This window comes from Entelurus aequoreus, linkage group LG06 (genome assembly GCF_033978785.1).
Source record: "Entelurus aequoreus isolate RoL-2023_Sb linkage group LG06, RoL_Eaeq_v1.1, whole genome shotgun sequence".
Classification (NCBI taxonomy): domain Eukaryota; kingdom Metazoa; phylum Chordata; class Actinopteri; order Syngnathiformes; family Syngnathidae; genus Entelurus; species Entelurus aequoreus.
Genome location: NC_084736.1, coordinates 57,065,223 through 57,084,224, shown reverse-complemented (window position 1 = coordinate 57,084,224; position 19,002 = coordinate 57,065,223). Strand labels below are relative to the sequence as shown.

General features: G+C 39.4%; 1 protein-coding gene across 2 annotated transcripts in view; it reads left to right on the top strand.

Moving 5' to 3' along the window:
- Nucleotides 1–19,002, top strand: part of arl15a (ADP-ribosylation factor-like 15a) — a 367,743-nt gene that overhangs the window by 146,970 nt on the left and 201,771 nt on the right. For both annotated transcript variants that reach the window (XM_062051046.1, XM_062051047.1), the window contains one exon: nucleotides 3,859–3,918. In XM_062051046.1, coding sequence (XP_061907030.1) covers nucleotides 3,859–3,918 — 60 coding nt within the window. The remainder of the gene's footprint in view (nucleotides 1–3,858; nucleotides 3,919–19,002) is intronic.

Here is a 19,002-nt window from a genome sequence, read left to right as displayed (position 1 = left end):
AGGAGTATACTGTATATATAATATGTAAATATTACATATATGTCATATTTTAGTCTACTTAATACCTGCATTATCCTTTCCATCCTTATAAAGTTTGTCTAAGTCTAAGCTATACATTTTCAAGAAGGATATTTAAAGAGAAACTACAACTTGTGAAACGAGGTCTGCCGAACCCGGAAGCTAGCGAGGTAAAATGGTTTGCCTGCCACTGTCACTCGAACCAACCAACCACGAGATACATCAACTATGAGAGAAGCGTTACCACTGGCTTATACAGCTTTGGATGGGATGGGTTTTTTTCACGTTTAATATGTTTTTTACAATTATTTTAATTTTGACAGTACCACCTAAGATATGTTTTCATTGCTGATGCGGGTTTATTGATTTTTAAATGCGCTGAAAAATAAGTGTTGTACATTATTGAGGTGGTTCAATGTTCAGTAGTTCGCATATGTGTTTGTTTGTGGTGTTTATCCAGCCGTGGTCATGTGGGGACAAACATTTTGCTATTTTCAGAGGTATTTATTGAAGTCGGACTAAGTAGGACATCACTGAAGGCCTAGATGGGAAACTTGCGGCTCGCCACTGTATTTTGTACATTAAAATAATAAAACTGATGCAATGTAGATCAGTCAATATATGCAAATCTCAGCTTTATGTTTTATTGTGGGTAACAAAGCAAATATCTCATAATTCCCTTGAGACATTTAATTTCTCTTCGTTCTTTACTCTTACCATTATTATTCCAACAACTAATCAAACGTTATTTATATTGCACTTTTCATTCACAGGCAAGTGGCAAACACAAAGTGCTGTACAAAAACAAAAATATAAGAAGAGAAGAAGACATGCGCACACACACTGTTGACAATAACAAAGCAAAAACAAAACATGGCACTGAGGATTTGAGGAAAAACACCACCTTTGAGGCGTCCACACTGGAGAATAACTCAAATGAATGCCATCTTAAAAATAATATAAAACATGATATATGTAAAAATAAAATACAAATAAGACATTAATAAGTTAATAAAAACATAACATTGAGAGACTATCCCTAAAATATTTTTAGTGCTTTAGCACACTGGAAAAGTGGATGTATAACAGGACATCATCAATGACCACCAGTAAGATTAGGGTTGAGTGCTCTTTACATTTCAACTGATACGGTATCAATTCCCAGTGCCGTGGAATAGTTACGAGTACTCAACGATACCGGTTTTTGGTACTTTTGTGTGTTAATTGTTTTTGATAATAAAATAAAATATTTTATTGCGATACTTAAAAATGAGCTGATTATGATAACTGTTGTCTAGTTGTTTTATATTGTTTTATTATCATCATATTATCATTTGCAATTATGACTTTGAATTGCAATTACAGTTGCAAGTCAAAAACATTAGATGGCAGTAGTGTATAGTTTATGGCGTGTTCTTTGTTTTGTTTTTTGTTGTGCCTTTATTAAGTGTTAATACTGTAAGTATTATAATTATTACACCCCAGCTGTTTGATTGTAACGTTCATCTTAGTTGTAGTTTTCATTAACAAATTTAGAGAGGGTTGAAATTGCCATATAAAATCGCTACTGGAAAACGAGATCCTGCATTTCAAGAGGCTATCCCAAATGAATTAAATTTAATTGAACCTATTTTTATTCAATATAATTACCGTATTTTTCGGACGATAAGGCGCATTTGAAATATTTTAATTTTCTCAAAAATCGACCGTACGCCTCATGTATGTATTTATTCTGGTTGTGCTTACCGACCTCGAAGCTATTTTATTTGTTACATAGTGTAATGATAAGTGTGACCAGTAGATGGCTGTCACACATAAGAGATAAGTGTGGACTGCAGGTTGACGCTTGTTCACTAAACCTACTCAGTGGCCTAGTGGTTAGAGTGTCCGCGCTGAGAGATCGTTAGGTTGTGAGTTCAAACCGCGGCTGAGTCATACCAAAGACTATAAAAATGAGACCCATTACCTCCCTGCTTGGCACTAAGCATCAGGGGTTGGAATTGGGGGTCGAGTCATACCAAAGACTATAAAAATGGGACCCATAACCTCCCTGCTTGGCACTCAGCAACAAGGGTTGGAGTTGGGGGTTAAATCACCAAAATTATTCCCGGGCGTGGCGCCGCTGCTGCCCACTGCTCCCCAAGGGGATGGGTCAAATGCAGAGGACAGATTTCACCACATCTAGTGTGTGTGTGACAATCATTGTTACTTTAATCTTAGTCTTAAATCCCCAAAAATGATTCCCGGGTACGGCCACCGCTGCTACCCACTGCTCCCCTCACCTCCCAGGGGGCGAACTAGGGGATGGGTCAAATGCAGAGGACAAATTTCACCACATCTAGTGTGTGTGTGACAATCATTGGTACTTCAACTTAACTTTAACTATATGACACTTGCAAGTCCTGGCAAGCAACACCAAACTTTGATATGTCATTGATGGCGCTCAAAAACCTGTCAAAATGTTTTAGTCTTACTTTGGTAAGCTACCAAGACGCACCACTTGATGGATTGTCGGAGCATTACGGCTACCATAGTCAGACGTACTGTGCTTCAACATACAGGTATTATTATGGTGAGTGTATAAGGACCCCAATATGGGGTAAATTTAGGAGACATTATCTGGCGTTTTGTTTGGCTCTATTATGCAAATCAAACTTTTCTTACCTTTTGTATTTGGGCTCTGCATAAGGTCTGAAAATTGGTGCGCGTCTGCCATTGTAGTCCGCGCCGTAGCCAATAATCTCCTTCTTTTTCTCTATCCTCTTGCTGTGGGGCATTCATTCTCCGCTGTTGCCATTTTTAATATTTAAGCAGCGTACAGTTCTAACTTCTATCTGTCAGTAGACTCGCTATGGAAGCGCTAAAAACTACCGGTACAACAAAGATGATAGGGAGAAGACGCTGTCGAAGTGGAGGCACGTAAATAAAACTGCCCACAAAAACAGGGCATCCTAAAGAGACAGTTTAAAAGCGGCTTGAAGATGATCTGTAAAACATAGTCTATGCAACATTTTGACCAAAGAACCATCATTACATGTTATGTAGACCACAAGGAAGTGTTGTAAATGTGGAAAAAAAAATATCATAAGATTCCTTCAATGCGCCCTATAATCCAGTGCGCCTTTTGTATGAATATAGACCTGAATAGACCCGCTCATTGGCAGTGTGCCTTGTAATCCGGTGCGCCTTATGGTCCGAAAAATACGGTAGTAACTGTGAAACATATAGACACTGTACAAATATGTTCTGTTAAACCACTACTGGTAGCATAAGTGGTGTTCTTTTTATATTATTTAGTTTGAAAAATGGAACTTTGAGCAAGTTGCAAACAGCCCCTTTAACAAATCAAAGTTAGCTCACTTCAACCAAGTTAACTTGAGAATCTTTGACAAAATATGTCTGCACCTGCAATTGATGAAATAGCTTATTGTTTATTCAGCAGAAACTGATTCTCTGGAATTGCATTTAGCTTTCAACACTCTCTGCAGAAGAATCATGACTGATGCTCCAGCCCACATCTGTTACCACTGTTGTAACACTTACAAACAACGTAACGATCTTGTAAAATGTGACAAATATGTGTCATTTGGACATTATTCTAATGCATCTGTTGTGTGTTCTGTACTACATCTTCCGCATGTAACCACACGTTGGTTTTGTTACACTTCCAACTTGGGGCACACAAAAATGCTGTTTGTGTCATAAAAATGCTTTTAATCTGTGTTTTCCTCTCGGTAGTTAAGTTCTTGTTAAATGATGAAAAAAATACTATTGTGAACAATTTCTGAACTGTCAACCATCTTTGGTTCTCATGACAGTGACATGTGTCTTCCTCCTCAGGTTTTAGTATCAAAGCAGTGCCCTTTCCTAATGCCATCCTGAATGTGAAAGAACTTGGAGGTGAGTGTTTCTTCTCTGTATTGCAGCTCAACAAAATAGTCATTAAAAACCATTCAAATACATCCATCCATTCATCTTCTTCCGCTTATCCGAGGTCGGGTCGCTGAGGCAGCAGCCTAGGCATGGAAGCTGTTGCATCTGACCAGTAATCCCTCTCAGGGAATTAAAGTCACTGATCCCAAGTTCTTTCAGATGACATACAGTATATACAGAGTAAGAAGGACCATCAAGACAGAATAGGAATATTATCAAGTTTTACTAAAGCTTCAGGAGACCACACCAATACATTCATATTGGCTTTTCGAATTGGTCTAACAATCAAACGGAAGAGACAACTTCTTGCATCCGAAGAAAGCCCCCACCTGTCCAGAAAGGAATACAGCCTCATTGTTCTACTACAGATAAGATATAAGGAAGTACTCCAACTCCTACAGTGCAAGCCTTCAAGGTAATGTAGTGGATTGTCCGAAGCTTAAGCAGGCAACAAAAGTAGTTTAGTACAACAAATTTATTTACCCATTATCAGAAGTGCAGGTTGAATTGAGTTGGCCGTGCAGACAAACCACAAGTTACTCCGGAGCAAACAAGACACACACAAGCCAAAATCACTCCCCAGTTCCGGTCTTCTGCCATTTTTTATATGTCTGTTGTGCGTCATCGTTCCTTATCGAGTGCGTCAATTTCTTGTTTGCTTTTCCTATCTGTTCCATAACAACTCGAATCCTTTAGATAGTCAACACATTCTGTAGACAGGTTGGCACGACTTAATATTCACTTTTGTCCCACAACTGGTCCATTCAATGGCACAAAATACAAGAGTATTGAAAATGAGCGGACATTCTTAAAAGACAAGAAATATAGGTCAAAAGGTCAGAAATTCTACTACAGTAACACACACAGTTTACTTGCGGACATAAAATAAAAAAATAGAAAGATTACAAATGGAAAAACACTAGCTGCTTTAAACATGACTATGAATAAAGAAAGAACTCTTAAACATATGCATTCTCCACAAAGCCCAGACTTCCCTTTCCCCAGCCACTTCGTCCAGCTCTTCCCGGGGATCCCGAGGAGTTCCGGATGGCAGAGCTTCTCACCCTATCTCTAAGGGAGAGCCCCGCCACCCGGCGGAGGAAACTAAATTTGTCCGCTCGTACCCGTGATCTTGTCCTTTCGGTCATAACCCAAAGCTCATGACCATAGGTGAGGATGGGAACGTAGATCGACTGGTAAATTGAGAGCTTTGCCTTCCGGCTCAGATCCTTCTTTACCACAACGGATCGATCATTCAAATACATTTGTCCCCCAATTAAGTCAAACAGCTTAGTCTTTTGAAAACATTCACAAAAAAACTAAAATTTGAAAAGTTGCACATTTCTATGTGACACAAACATTCATGGAAGAACAAAGATTAGTTGATTAGATTTCTCTTTCAACGCCTTTCAGTCCATGAAGCTGTAATTATACAGGCTACATCTTATGTCTGTCTCCAGATTTGAAACAATTATGTACATCAATGCAAGAATATTGCATTACACTGTAAGCAGCTGTTTGTCTTTTTGATATTTAGTCCCGTTAAGTTACAATGCTACATGCTATCGTGTCATTCCATTTGTCAATCGACTTGTCTGGTAATAGTTATATAGCAGACTGCAGACAAACAAGACTGTTTAAATGTAATACAAAGTGCTAACAATTTAACAAACAATGTGTGCGAAACCAGAACTCTGTAACTACATGTGCCAGTGTCCTAATTGCTACTTGCTACGGTGGGATCCGGTTCTGGGGGTCTTGTCGTTGGCCGGCCTACCTGCATGGGGCCAGGGGTCCCATGTTTCCTGGGTACCACACCTGCTGTTTTGGGTTGGGCCGTCTGGGTGCTTTGGGCCGTAATTACTAATATATTGTACATACACACGTACTGTATATTCATACGCACATACGTAGGTACATCCACAAGCACGTTCACTCTACAAACATGCATATACACATACTCATGCATATTATCACGTTTCATCAAACATGTATTAATGTTGTTCCCCTAGGGGAAGCTAGGTAAAACACGGCACACTGACAAAGCTTAACCTATTGTTACAATAACAATCTACAAGGTTAATATAGTTTGCTTCTTTTTTTCCCCCCTCCATTTATCTGCTTTCTTTTGTAATTACAATTATCATTACATATATGTATTGTTGCATTTGAAACACTTGTATTGTTGATAATACAGTAGAGGTAATGATTATGGGCATGCTGCAATGCAAGCAGCCCATATTATTATTGCTCGTACTTCAAACTTTATTATTATAGTTCTGCACATTTCTCTTACGCTTAATACGAGACAAACCGACCAACAAACCCCCGCATATGTTATACCGTCGGAAATGTCTCATTCGCGCCGACGGGGGTACTTTAAGTTGGGAACATTTCGTGTTACCATGGCGACGCTATTCCAAAAACTAATCGCTATGGGCCCATTGATTGGGTACGCACCTTTATAATGGCGGATATTGCCAGCAGAACGCTCTAAACTGTGAGATTACCTCCTCTTGTAGCCCAGCCATACTTTCACATAGCTCAATGCTTAATGTCTCATTTTGTTCACACACTTGTCGACTTTAACCCTGGCTAAAAAGTTTTTTCGTCCAATGTTTGGTTTTGGCTGGATGGCCGTCGGTAGGAGGCGAGCCCCATCGGCCTTCCTCCATAAAAGCGGATGGCGTCCACTCTAATTTACTCAAGCGTGGAAGCCCCAAAAATTTGCTTTTTTTTGGGTTAACACAGTCACATCTTTTATCCCACTGTCATGTGTTTCGGTGAAAACATTGACACACATGTCCTCTCAGAAAATGTCACTTTTATGGAGCTCATGTGTCCCATTTGGCTTCTGTTGGCCCTCAAAGCCAAGAAAGTCAGCTAAATCTCTCATTGACTCCAATGTTAAATGTTGGCGCGAAAAAACAAAAAAATTCTTATTTTCCTACTCGCTTTCCTCAGCCATTTCTCAACTTTTCGGACACACCGGAACGTTCTTTAAACCCTTGCGGCGCTCACAGTTTTTACGAAAAGTCGATATCTCGAAACGTTTGCCCACAATCAGACTTTGTTCGGCAAAAAGTTTTTCAAAAAATTGTACATAAACTGCTGTCATTGTGTAATGGTGGCAGATTCATCTAATTACATGAAGTCCTTTGAAGTCACGTGACAGCCCCACCCCTCAGGTATCTTAGGCCATGTCTACACTAAGTCGTTTAAAGGCCTACTGAAATAAATTTTTTTTAGTTAAACGTGGATAGCAGATCCATTCTATGTGTCATACTTGATCATTTTGCGATATTGCCATATTTTTGCTGAAAGGATTTAGTAGAGAACATTGACGATAAAGTTCGCAACTTTTGGTCGCTGATAAAAAAAGCCTTGCCTGTACCGGAAGTAGCGTGACCTCGCAGGTTGAAAGGCTCCTCACATTTCCCCATTGTTTACACCAGCAGCGAGAGCGATTCGGACCGAGAAAGCGACGATTACTCCATTAATTTGAGCGAGGATGAAAGATTTGTGGATGAGGAACGTGAGAGTGAAGGATTAGAGTGCAGTGCAGGACGTATCTTTTTTCGCTCTGACCGTAACTTAGGTACAAGGGCTCATTGGATTCCACACTTTCTCCTTTTTCTATTGTGGATCACGGATTTGTATTTTAAACCACCTCGGATATTATATATCCTCTTGAAAATGAGAGTCGAGAACGCGAAATGGACATTCACAGTGACTTTTATCTCCACGACAATACATCGTCGAAGCACTTTAGCTACGGAGCTAACGTGATAGCATCGGGCTTAACTGCAGATAGAAACAAAAGAAATAAACCCCTGACTGGAAGGATAGACAGAAAATCAACAATACTATTAAACCATGGACCTGTAACTACACGGTTAATGCTTTCCAGCCTGGCGAAGCTTAACAATGCTGTTGCTAACGACGCCATTGAAGCTAACTTAGCTACGGGACCTCACAGAGCTATGCTAAAAACATTAGCTATCCACCTACGCCAGCCAGCCCTCATCTGCTCATCAACACCCGTGCTCACCTGCGTTCCAGCGATCGACGGAGCGACGAAGGACTTCACCCGATCATCGATGCGGTCGGCGGCTAGCGTCGGATAGCGCGTCTGCTATCCAAGTCAAAGTCCTCCTAGTTGTGTTGCTGCAGTCAGCCGCTAATACACCGATCCCACCTACAGCTTTCTTCTTTGCAGTCTTCATTGTTCATTAAACAAATTGCAAAAGATTCACCAACACAGATGTCCAGAATACTGTGGAATTTTGCAATGAAAACAGAGCTTTTTGTACTGGATACAATGGTGTCCAAATACTTCCGTTTCAACCATTGACGTCACGCGCATACGTCATCATACATAGACGTTTTCAACCGGAAGTTTCGCGGGAAATTTAAAATTGCACTTTAATCCGGCCGTATTGGCATGTGTTGCAATGTTAAGATTTCATCATTGATATATAAACTATCAGACTGCGTGGTCGGTAGTAGTGGGTTTCAGTAGGCCTTTAACCCCTTAAACGAATAATTATTTAGCCTAAGCCCCGTTTCAGCCACATTAAACCAGCGTTTAAGGTTACCCTCCTCGGAAATTTTTTTACACGGGTAAGTCAGCCGTGTAATTCTTGAATCTCCGGCACTTAGCTTTGTATGGACTCATTGATCGTTTACAAAGTGAGTTCGGAGAGGAAGTGACGCCAGAAGGACCTCGCCCACACAGGAAGTGACGTCAGAAAGAACACGCCACAGCCAGATTCATAATAAAGCGGTTTCGTAGCTCGGAGCTAACCGCTGGAAATATGAAGTTAAGTTAAAGTTAAAGTACCAATGATTGTCACACACACACTAGGTGTGGTGAAATTTGTCCTCTGCATTTGACCAATCCCCTTGATCACCCCCTGGGAGGTAAGGGGAGCAGTGGGCAGCAGCGTAGCCGCGCCCGGGAATCATTTTTGGTGATTTAACCCCCAATTCCAACCCTTGATGCTGAGTGCCAAGCAGGGAGGTAATGGGTCCCATTTTTATAGTCTTTGGTATGACCCGGCCAGGGTTTGAACTCACAACCTACCGATCTCAGGGCGGACACTCAAGGCGGATCATCCAGACATGGCCGTGTTTCTCCTTCTTCTACATGTACAGACGCTTGTGGATATCACACATGAATACCTTAAGAGAAAGCTATTGCAGCTATTTGGGATACAACACTTCTCAGACGGCAAGAGAACTTTACAATGTCCAGGTCAGCTGTGATTTTACTTAACAAAAAACTTTGTCCATTTGTCGAAGGAGAGAACGAGAATGCGAGCTCCCGTGGATGTGATAAAAAAGATAGCGTGTGCTTTGTATTACCTGGTCATCGATTAAAACGGCGAATGTCTTTGGACTGGCAAAGCAGACTATCAGTTATTGTCCGCCATGTATGTCGCGGACTCGACGTCTAAAAAAAGTCACCAAAAAAGAATGGACAATGAAGGTGAAGCAAAAGAGTGAGGAGTGTCCTGACCAGATATCTAGATCCCTAGATTGATTGATGTTAAATGTTCTTTATCACATTGTTTACGTGTCTGATAAAGATTTGATTAATTTATGATGGCTCAGGTGTGATTCACTACAATAGGGCCCCAGAGCACACTGGATTCCAGTTAAATGAAATATCACAACACTGGATATTGTTCAGATAAGTTAAATTTAAGAACTTGCACACAAAGCAACACTGGAGGTGACTATGACGTGCGCATTTTCCGCGCATGTGTACTAGGTCGCGTTGCGCCGGCGGACGGAGGGGCGCGGGGGTCTTAAAAGAGTGATATTGTTGTGTGTGGACACGGATAAGGTTAGGTGTGATTTACCCTGGATAACCATCCGGCTTAGTGCAAACAGGGCCTGAGTCTGGTGTTTGTACAGGGCCGTAACTAACAGTTCAATGCGCACACAACATATAGACAGACAACAGGGCCCCCCCAGTACAAATATCATGTTTTTTTCTATCTGCGTTGGTGTCGAGCAAGTTTGCTAGCATACTTGTGAGAACGTTAGCATACTAGCTTTTTCCCCCCACATCTCTCATATTAGCATGCTAACATTTTATGCTAACTTTTTTGCTACTTGCTTTGTCTACACCAACAAATACTTGTGAGCACGTTAGCATGCTAGCTTTTTTCCCCCCAGCTTCTCTCATATTAGCATGCTAATGTTTTATACTAGCTTTTTTTGCTACTTTCTATGTCTACGCCAACAAATACTGGATTTTGGTATTGCTTCTTACTCAGTCATGTGCTAGCTTCTTAACATTAGCATGCTAGTATGCTAACATTAGCATGGCAACTTTTCCAGCTAATATTACACTTTTTTCTCTAATTCCGCGGCCATACAACTTAGAGTCATATAACTTGGAATAAATAAATAAATGACAAATGGGTTATACTTGTATAGCGCTTTTCTACATTCAAGGTACTGAAAGCGCTTTGACAGTATTTCCACATTCACCCATTCACACACTCATTCACACACTGATGGCGGGAGCTGCCATGCAAGGTGCTAACCACCACCCATCAGGAGCAAGGGTGAAGTGTCTTTCCCAAGGACACAACGGACGTGACTAGGATGGTAGAAGGTGGGGATTGAACCCCAGTAACCAGCAACCCTCCGATTGCTGGCACGGGAATGTGACACTTGTTAACTGTTAGCGTGCTAACTTTAGCAAGCTAGAACGCTAACGTTAAAGTGTTAACTATTTTTTGCAAATTTTACACTTATTTCTCTAATTCCGCAGCCATACAACCTACAGTCATATAGCTTGGTATGTAAAACATGCTAACTGTTGGCATGTTTATGTTAGCATAATGCTATCATTAAAGTGCTAGCTTTTTGAGCTAATTTCGCAACCGTTCAACCTAGAGTCATATAACTTGGTATTTGACACTTGTTAACTGCTAGCATGCTAATGTTAGCATGCTTAAACATGCTAACTTTTTCATCTAATTTGATACTTTTTTGTCTATTTCAGCAGCCATACACTTTACAGCTGTGTTACTTGAAATGTGAGACATGCTAACTGTTAGCATACCGTAGTTAGCATGCTAATGTTAGCATGCTAGCATACTAACATTAACATGCTAACTTTTTTGCTAACTTTACGTTTTTTTCTCTAATTAGACAGCCATACACATTACAGTCATATAACTTGGTATATGACACATGCTAACTGATATCATGCTAGAATTATCTTGCTAGCATGTTAAAATTAGCATGCTAACTTTTTGAGCTAGTTTTGCAACTGTTTATCCCAGAGTCATATAACTTGGTATGTGACACTTGTTAACTGTTAGGATGCAAACGATAGCATGCTAGCAAGCTAACTTAAACATGCTAACTTTTTCATCTAATTTTACACTTTTTTCTCTATTTCAGCAGCCATACACCTTACAGCCGTGTTACTTGAAATGTGAGACATGCTAACTGTTAGCATGCCGTCGTTAGAACACATGCTAAATGTTAGCATTTTAATGTGCGCATGCTAACGTTTTAGGCTAGCTCTGTAGCTCATTTTATACAGTTACACCTAAAACTCACGGATTCGGACACTCTGCACCATCTTCAAAGTACGGCGGCTTAAGACGACCCCCGGCCAGATGTCCAAGGCACAGATAGCAGGCCCATAGCAGGCCACTCTCCCAATGGCGTGGCGAAGTTGGGAGAGTGGCCGTACCTGAGGGTACCTGGTTCGATCCCCACCTTCTACCAACCTCGTCACATCCGTTGTGTCCTTGGGCAAGACACTTCACCCTTGCTCCTGATGGGTCGTGGTTAGCACCTAACATGGCAGCTCCCGCCAACAGTGTGTGAATGTGTGTGTGAATGTGGAAATAGTGTCAAAGCGCTTTGAGTACCTTGAAGGTAGAAAAGCGCTATACAAGTAGAACCCATTTACCATTTCATTTACCATTAAAATTTCTGCAGGAATTTTTATGGTTATTATCATTCTTTGTCAATAGTGCTTTTTCTATTGGTATTTTTACTGTTCCATTTGTAGTGCAATAATGTTCATTGTCATTACTGTGTTATTATTTACTTCACTAACTGCTTCTTTGTCATAATGTTTGGTATTATATTTGTGCGTATCATATTTGCTGATGTTGTTCTGTTGTTGTTGTTGTTTTTGTTGTCTTTCTGTCTTATCTCCCTCATGTCCAGACAATTCCCCCCTCGGTTTTCCTTTTTTTCTTCTTTCTATCCCCTCCTGCTCCGGTCCGGCTGCACCAGACATTAAATAAATAAACAATAAAGTCAAATACAAATAAGACAACAAGAGAAGTATCCCACACTTCTCTTTTCTAAAGTAAATATGTACTTCAGTTATGATCATCTACATTAACTATATGCTTTGCCTGAGTGGCTGGACAGGACATGTTTAAAAAAAACAGACAAATTGCTACTCTGTTAAAAATGTCAATGCTACATGCTAACGTATCAATTACAAATGGTCATTAATCTACTTATATTGGACTCACTGCTTCATTGTAGCCACCGTTGTCATAAATTGTAGGACCTGTCTTTGTCATTAAATGTTGTTTTGGGTAGATCCTTCTGTATATTTCTCTTTGGACAAAGGCGAGGTTTGGCCAAGCTCTATGCTTCATGTGCGGCTGTGCGTCTCTCTCGGCTGAACTTTTAAGTCAGCACTTCTTACTTCTTTTTTAGATGAGGCTCTAAGTTTGTGTAGTGATCCGTGCTACAACCAACAACAGAGCATTTTAGCTAATGGGTCTCATTGTGGACATTTTTGTTTGGACTACAAACACGCTAGGCCTGAGCCCATGACAAATAATTACTGATTAACGATACTATTGCCAAATTAACCACTGATGTTATGTTAATACATAATAATAATAATAATAATAATAATTATGCAAGTATACCCTTTCAAATGCAATAAACATGTATTTCTCGCATATTCTAACATTGTAATTGAAATGTAAACTTTTAAATAGCCAAGTTAAACACAGTAAACAATACAAATAAAATAAACTCTCTTTTGATAATCTTGCACTTGATTAAAAATCAAACCAAAAGCAATAAAATAGGTTCTGTCTCTATTAAGGAGGGGGTGGGGGAGCCTCAAAAATACACAAGCAAAACAGTAAATAATATGGCTAAATAAAGCTATTGTGACCAAAATGATCACTGTTATAATTTATATAATGTAAATATGTATTGTTGAATGTGCTCAAAAAGTACCCACACTAAAATATTTTATCCAAGTGGCATTTTATTGTTTTAATAACTGAAGTAAATAGACACACAATATACTTTTTTAGCAGAGGAAACATCAAATATTGTTCTGTAGGGCTGTGAATCTTTGGGCAACACGTGATTCGATTTGATTTGATTCTTGGAGGTAACGATTCGATTCAGAATCAATTCTCAATTCAAAATCTATACTTTTTCAAATAACATTGGATGTCAGTTCTATGATTAACTCCATGCTCAGTGGCCTTGTGGTTAGAGTGTCCACCCTGATATGGGTAGGTCGTGAGTTCAAACCCCGGCCGAGTCATACCAAAGACTATAAAAATGGGACCCATTACCTCCCTGCTTGGCACTCAGCATCAAGGGGTTGAATCACCAAAAATGATTCCCGAGCATGGCCACCACTGCTGCTCACTGCTCCCCTCACCTCCCAGGGGGTGAACAAGGGGATGAGTCAAATGCAGAGGACACATTTCACCACACCTAGTGTGTGTGTGAAACTTTAACTTTAACTTAACTTACATTCCTCCATAAAATTGACAAACAGCTTTGATCAATTTCTATATTACTTAAAAGAAAACTGGTTTAGTTAATAAAATGCCTCCCAAACATTTAATAAAGTCAAATGTACCCCACACTTCTCTTTTCTAAAGTAAATCTGTACCGCAGATATAGATGAACGACATCAACTATATCATTTGCCTGAGTGGCTGGACAGGGCAGATTGAAGAGAAAAAAAATGTTAAAATCGATTTGTGATTATTTTGAATCGATTAAGAATCGTTACAAATAAGAATCGCGACTAATCTGAAAATCTTTTTTTTGGCACCCATATTGTTCTGGCTTCATTATTTGTATTTTTGTGTTTAATTATGTTTATCTTCTTCCATTTTAATTTGTAAATGTTCTAGAGCATTATTTCTATGTTTCACTTCACTTTATCACTTTATGTTAGGGCTGGGCGATATATGGAGTTTGTAAGATATATGGATATATTTTTAAACAATATATGAATTAAGAAAATATCGTAATATGGATATAATTTATTTCATGTTAAAATGACCAAAAGCCGCTTATTTGTTGTGTTCCTTGTTCTCCCCCGCTTCACACTCGCTAGTAAACCCCTCCCCTTCCTCCTTCCAAGACGTGCTTGTACGTATAAGAAAATCCATGGTTGGTTGTTTACTATGATGAGTCACGATTGGTTGAGATTATGGCAAAACATTAGGGACAGGCCAATCAGAGGCAAGATAGGGCGGGTCATCGAACCAGGAAGGGAAATCACAACAGACATCCCAAATAACGACGAGAGAGTCGGAGAAGAGAAGAGGAAATATTCAACCAGGCTAGTGGAAGATGGCAGGGCGATTCTCTTCTTTAGATTTTTCTTTAAGCGATGTAGACGACGTCCAGGAAACCCACAATGCGTCTACTTGGCCATATTTGGACAAATGTATGCATCTGCTTAAAACATTAATTTGAGTTGTTTGCCATGTAAGCCCAACTGTTCTCGAGTTGCCATATTTTGCACGAGAAATGCTGCCAAAAATGTATGCCGAAGTGAGGAAGATCATAGCCGCATAATTAAGTCAAGTCACTTACTTGGCGCTGACCAGAACCGTACATGTTTGACAGTCCATTACATCGTCAACTGGGAATTAAAAAGTCCCTGCAAATTTTTTTTTTATCTGAGTTTGATACATTTTGTATTATTTTCAAAGCTATGTTATTTATTTTACGTAGAAAGAATATTTTTCAATTTTATTTATTTTATGTAATTCTGTGCTACTTAAACAGTTTCTTTTCTGTGCTGTTAATATCCTTCTTGACTAACTGGGTTAATAAAAGTGCCACTGACTGTTTACAGTACAGTTGTCATTCACTTCAGTTTCAGTGAATCTCGCTTAAAAATGTATATCTTTATATGTATACTTTCACAGGAAAATATATCGAGATATTTATCCAATATCGAGTTTAAGTAAAAATATATGTATACATACTTTTTCGTCCATGTTGCCCAGCCCTACTTTATGTGGCGTCACACGAGTTCACTTCCTGTTGAACACACCTTCGTCCGTTTCAACTCGACACTGTCCAGTATATCGCATACTTTGTGCAAAGACAGCACTGCCTTTATGTTTGATGTGAATACTGTATCTTAGTTGTTTATACTCGTGTAGATTGGGATATGAGTATTTTTAAAGGGGAAAGATGTTAATGTCTCTTGTTTTCTTGTTAGTATTCAAACTAGCTAGCCCACTAACGCTAGTCGGCCCCAAATTTGATCAACATCAATCACGGTTTTTCCATCAGTTTAATTGAATATGGTCATACCTACTTTCGGGTGCACACACATGGCCGTTATCGAGGCTGGCAAACTCATCCAGTACGTTTTCATTTATGGTTCGGTTAATTGACTTACCGAATATGGCCCAGGTCTAAAACAAATAACCGTTATTCATAACTGCACTTAATACACTGACTGCAGCGAGCTTGCTAGCTAGTTTAAATGCTAACATGTAAACAACAGACATTCACATCTTTCCCCATTACGAAACGTCATTCACCAATCTAAACTTGTCCAAAGACATTACGGTCTAAAGTAGACCTGGGCAAAATACGGCCTGCAGGCCACATGCGGCCTGTTAAGACTTTCAATCCGGCCCACCGGACGGTTTACATAATTTTTTTTGACCTTTAACATCAAAACTGTAGCCGCCATCGTGATGTGCAGTGCTATTTGTAAATGACCGTAAGTCTTGAACTATAGAAAGTATTTCAATGGTAGAAATCTGCGCTTTTGGGTGTTAAACGAGTTATTACGGTAACCTACGTCACAGCAGCTCAGACTAGGAACAAGAGTGGGCGTGGTTTGTTTTCAGAGCAGCCAGCCCGAAACTCATGTGTCAGAAACAGATGCGGAAGCAGATTTTTACGTGATAATATATCATATTGTAGGTGTTTATTACACTTTGCATTCATAGTTTGCTGTTTTTTACATTTTTGTTGTGTTTTGCTTTATTGTAAAAGATACACAGCTATCAAGGAGCTGGTCTGAGAAGTAAAAGAGGAGCGACGTTCATCAGTTGTTAATATTCAGTGTTTTATTGTTCATCGTTAATATTGTAAATCCCACTTTCTTTATTTTAATGTACATTTTGGGTGTCCCGTTCAGTAAAAAACTGTAAAATTCCATTCTGTTTTTTTGAGGTGGTCTGTCATCACGTTTTTAGAACTCCATCGGACATTATGACTTTTGGTATTCGTGTTCCTGAAAAAAAGGGACCCAAACACACATACTGTACAGCAGGTTTTTTTCAGCTAAATGTGTATACCGTATTTCCTTGAATTGGCGCAGGGAATATAGTATTCGCACGTCTAGAATTACTGCCGGGTCAAACTCGTTTCCCAAAATAATTAACGCATGCTTGGCCTTATCGCCGGTTTATTATTGAAGCTGGATCAAATTCGTTTCGCAAAATATTAATTTTATTATCGCATGTCTATAATTTTCGCCGGGTCAAACTCGTTTCGCAAAATATTTAGCATATGGCTAGAACTTCCACCGGGTCAAATTCGTTACTTCACGAGTGACGCATCTGTCCTCATTTTCAAAATGGAGGAAGCTGCTTTCAGTAGTTTACAATCGCACAAAGGAAAAAAGATAAAGAGCTTTTCAGTAGGATTTAAGGTCCAAGCTATTGAATACCGGTACAATATGCTAAAGAGAACAGTAAGCAGCTATGTTTTATTAATATACCGTAGCTGCGTGTGTGAAATACTGTATAAGTCATTAAATGACTCCCGCCTCCTGGTGGTAGGGGGCGCTGCCACGCTAGTGATCCTTCTTGCGACTTCCGGTACTGCAGAAGAAGTGAACACACGCAGCAAGAGATTTTTTTTTCTTCATTTTAACAAGGAGGATTACATACCGGTATCTAAAATAAAACAGTTTTCTAAACTGGACTTTCAATCGAAGCAGGATGTAATAATTAAAGGAATATCTCCATCGAAACAGAGACTTTTAAAACTGAAGAAAGAAAATAAGGAAGACTTCTATAAACAAGTTATCGATGCTTTTGGTCAGAAGGAGCTGCAAATGGACTCCATTTATAAGTACAGGTAAGACCATAATAACGTTTTTTTAATTAAATGTGCTTTTCATGATGGTATGCTTACATCACACTCAAAGCGCACGCCTAAATTTTATGGATTCCTTTTGGTAAACGCCGGAGTGAGAAGAGGTTTTAAAATAATTACCGCATGCACGGCCATCCCGCCGGTTTCCGGTAAACGCAGGAGTGACAGGAGGTTTTAAATTAATTAACGCCCCTGCGACTATTCAAGGAAATACGGTATATATTTTATACACACATACACATTGGCCCCCCCCAGACACATTTTTTTCTCTTAATTTGGCCCCTGAGTCAAAAAATTTGCCCACCTCTGGTCTAAAGAATGTTTGCACAAAGTGATTGATGAAAAGCTTTAACAGACAGACACACACAAACTCTGTTCAACAGGAAGTGAACTCACGTGACGTCACATAAACCGGAAGTAAAACAACTGATCACCCTTTACAATTTGCATAAACATATTTAAACACAAATACAAATAATATCGTTCCTATGAAGCCAGAACAATGACTCTTTCCTCTACCAAGAAAGTATGCCGATTAATTTTAGTTATAAAACTTGGTTAACATATTTTAGTGTGTGTATTAGTACTTTTTGAGCATATTTGACAATACAATGATAATAATGATAATCGTGATCATAATGGTCACAATAACTTTACTTTTGTTTATTGTTTTGGTTGTGTATATTTGAGGGTCCACCACCCTCTCTTTAACAGAGACCTATTTCATTGATTTTGGTTTCATCTTCTTATTGAAATGCAAAATTATTTATATTTTCATTATTTGTTTGTTTTATTTAACTTGGTATTTAAACGTTTACATTTCAAATTGAATGTTAAAATATATGATAAATACAAGTTAATTGCATTTGAAAGGGTATAATTGCATTATTATTATGTGGTTAATTTGGTCTTACATAGATAATGGCAATAATATGGTTTATCAGCAATAATTTGTAGGTCAAGCAAAATGTGTTATCGGCCCGGGCCTACATGTCAATCAATCAATCAAAGTTTATTTATGTAGTCCTTAATCACAACTGCCTCAAAGGGCTGCACAAGCCACAACGACATCCTCTGTTCAGATCCCACATCAGGGCAAGAAAAAACTCAACCCAATGGGATACAATGAGAAACCTTGGAGGGGACAGCAGGTGTGGAGACCCCCACGCACCTGGGCGACCGGTGTAATGGATGTCGAGAGGATCTAGTTAATATTGTGAGAGTCCAGTCCATAGTGGGGCCAGCAGGGGATCATCTTGAATGGAGACAAGTCAGCAGCACAGAGACAACACCGACTGATGCACAGATGAGTGGTCCACCCCGGATCCCGAATTTGAACAGCTAGCTCGTCATCTGTGGTCACCTAATAACCTCTCCACGCAGGAGAAGGGGGCAGAGCAGAAAAGAAATGGCAGATAAACTGGTCTAAAAGTGGGGTCTATTTAAAAGCTATTGTATACAAATGAGTTTTAAGATGGGACTTAAATGCTTCTACTGAGGTAGCATCTCTAACTGGATGGCATTCCAGAGTACTGGAGCCTGAATATAAAACGCTCAACAGCCCGCAGACTTTTTTTGGGCTCTGGGAATCACTAATAAGCCGGAGTTCTTAGAACACAAATTTCTTGCTGGGACATATGGTAC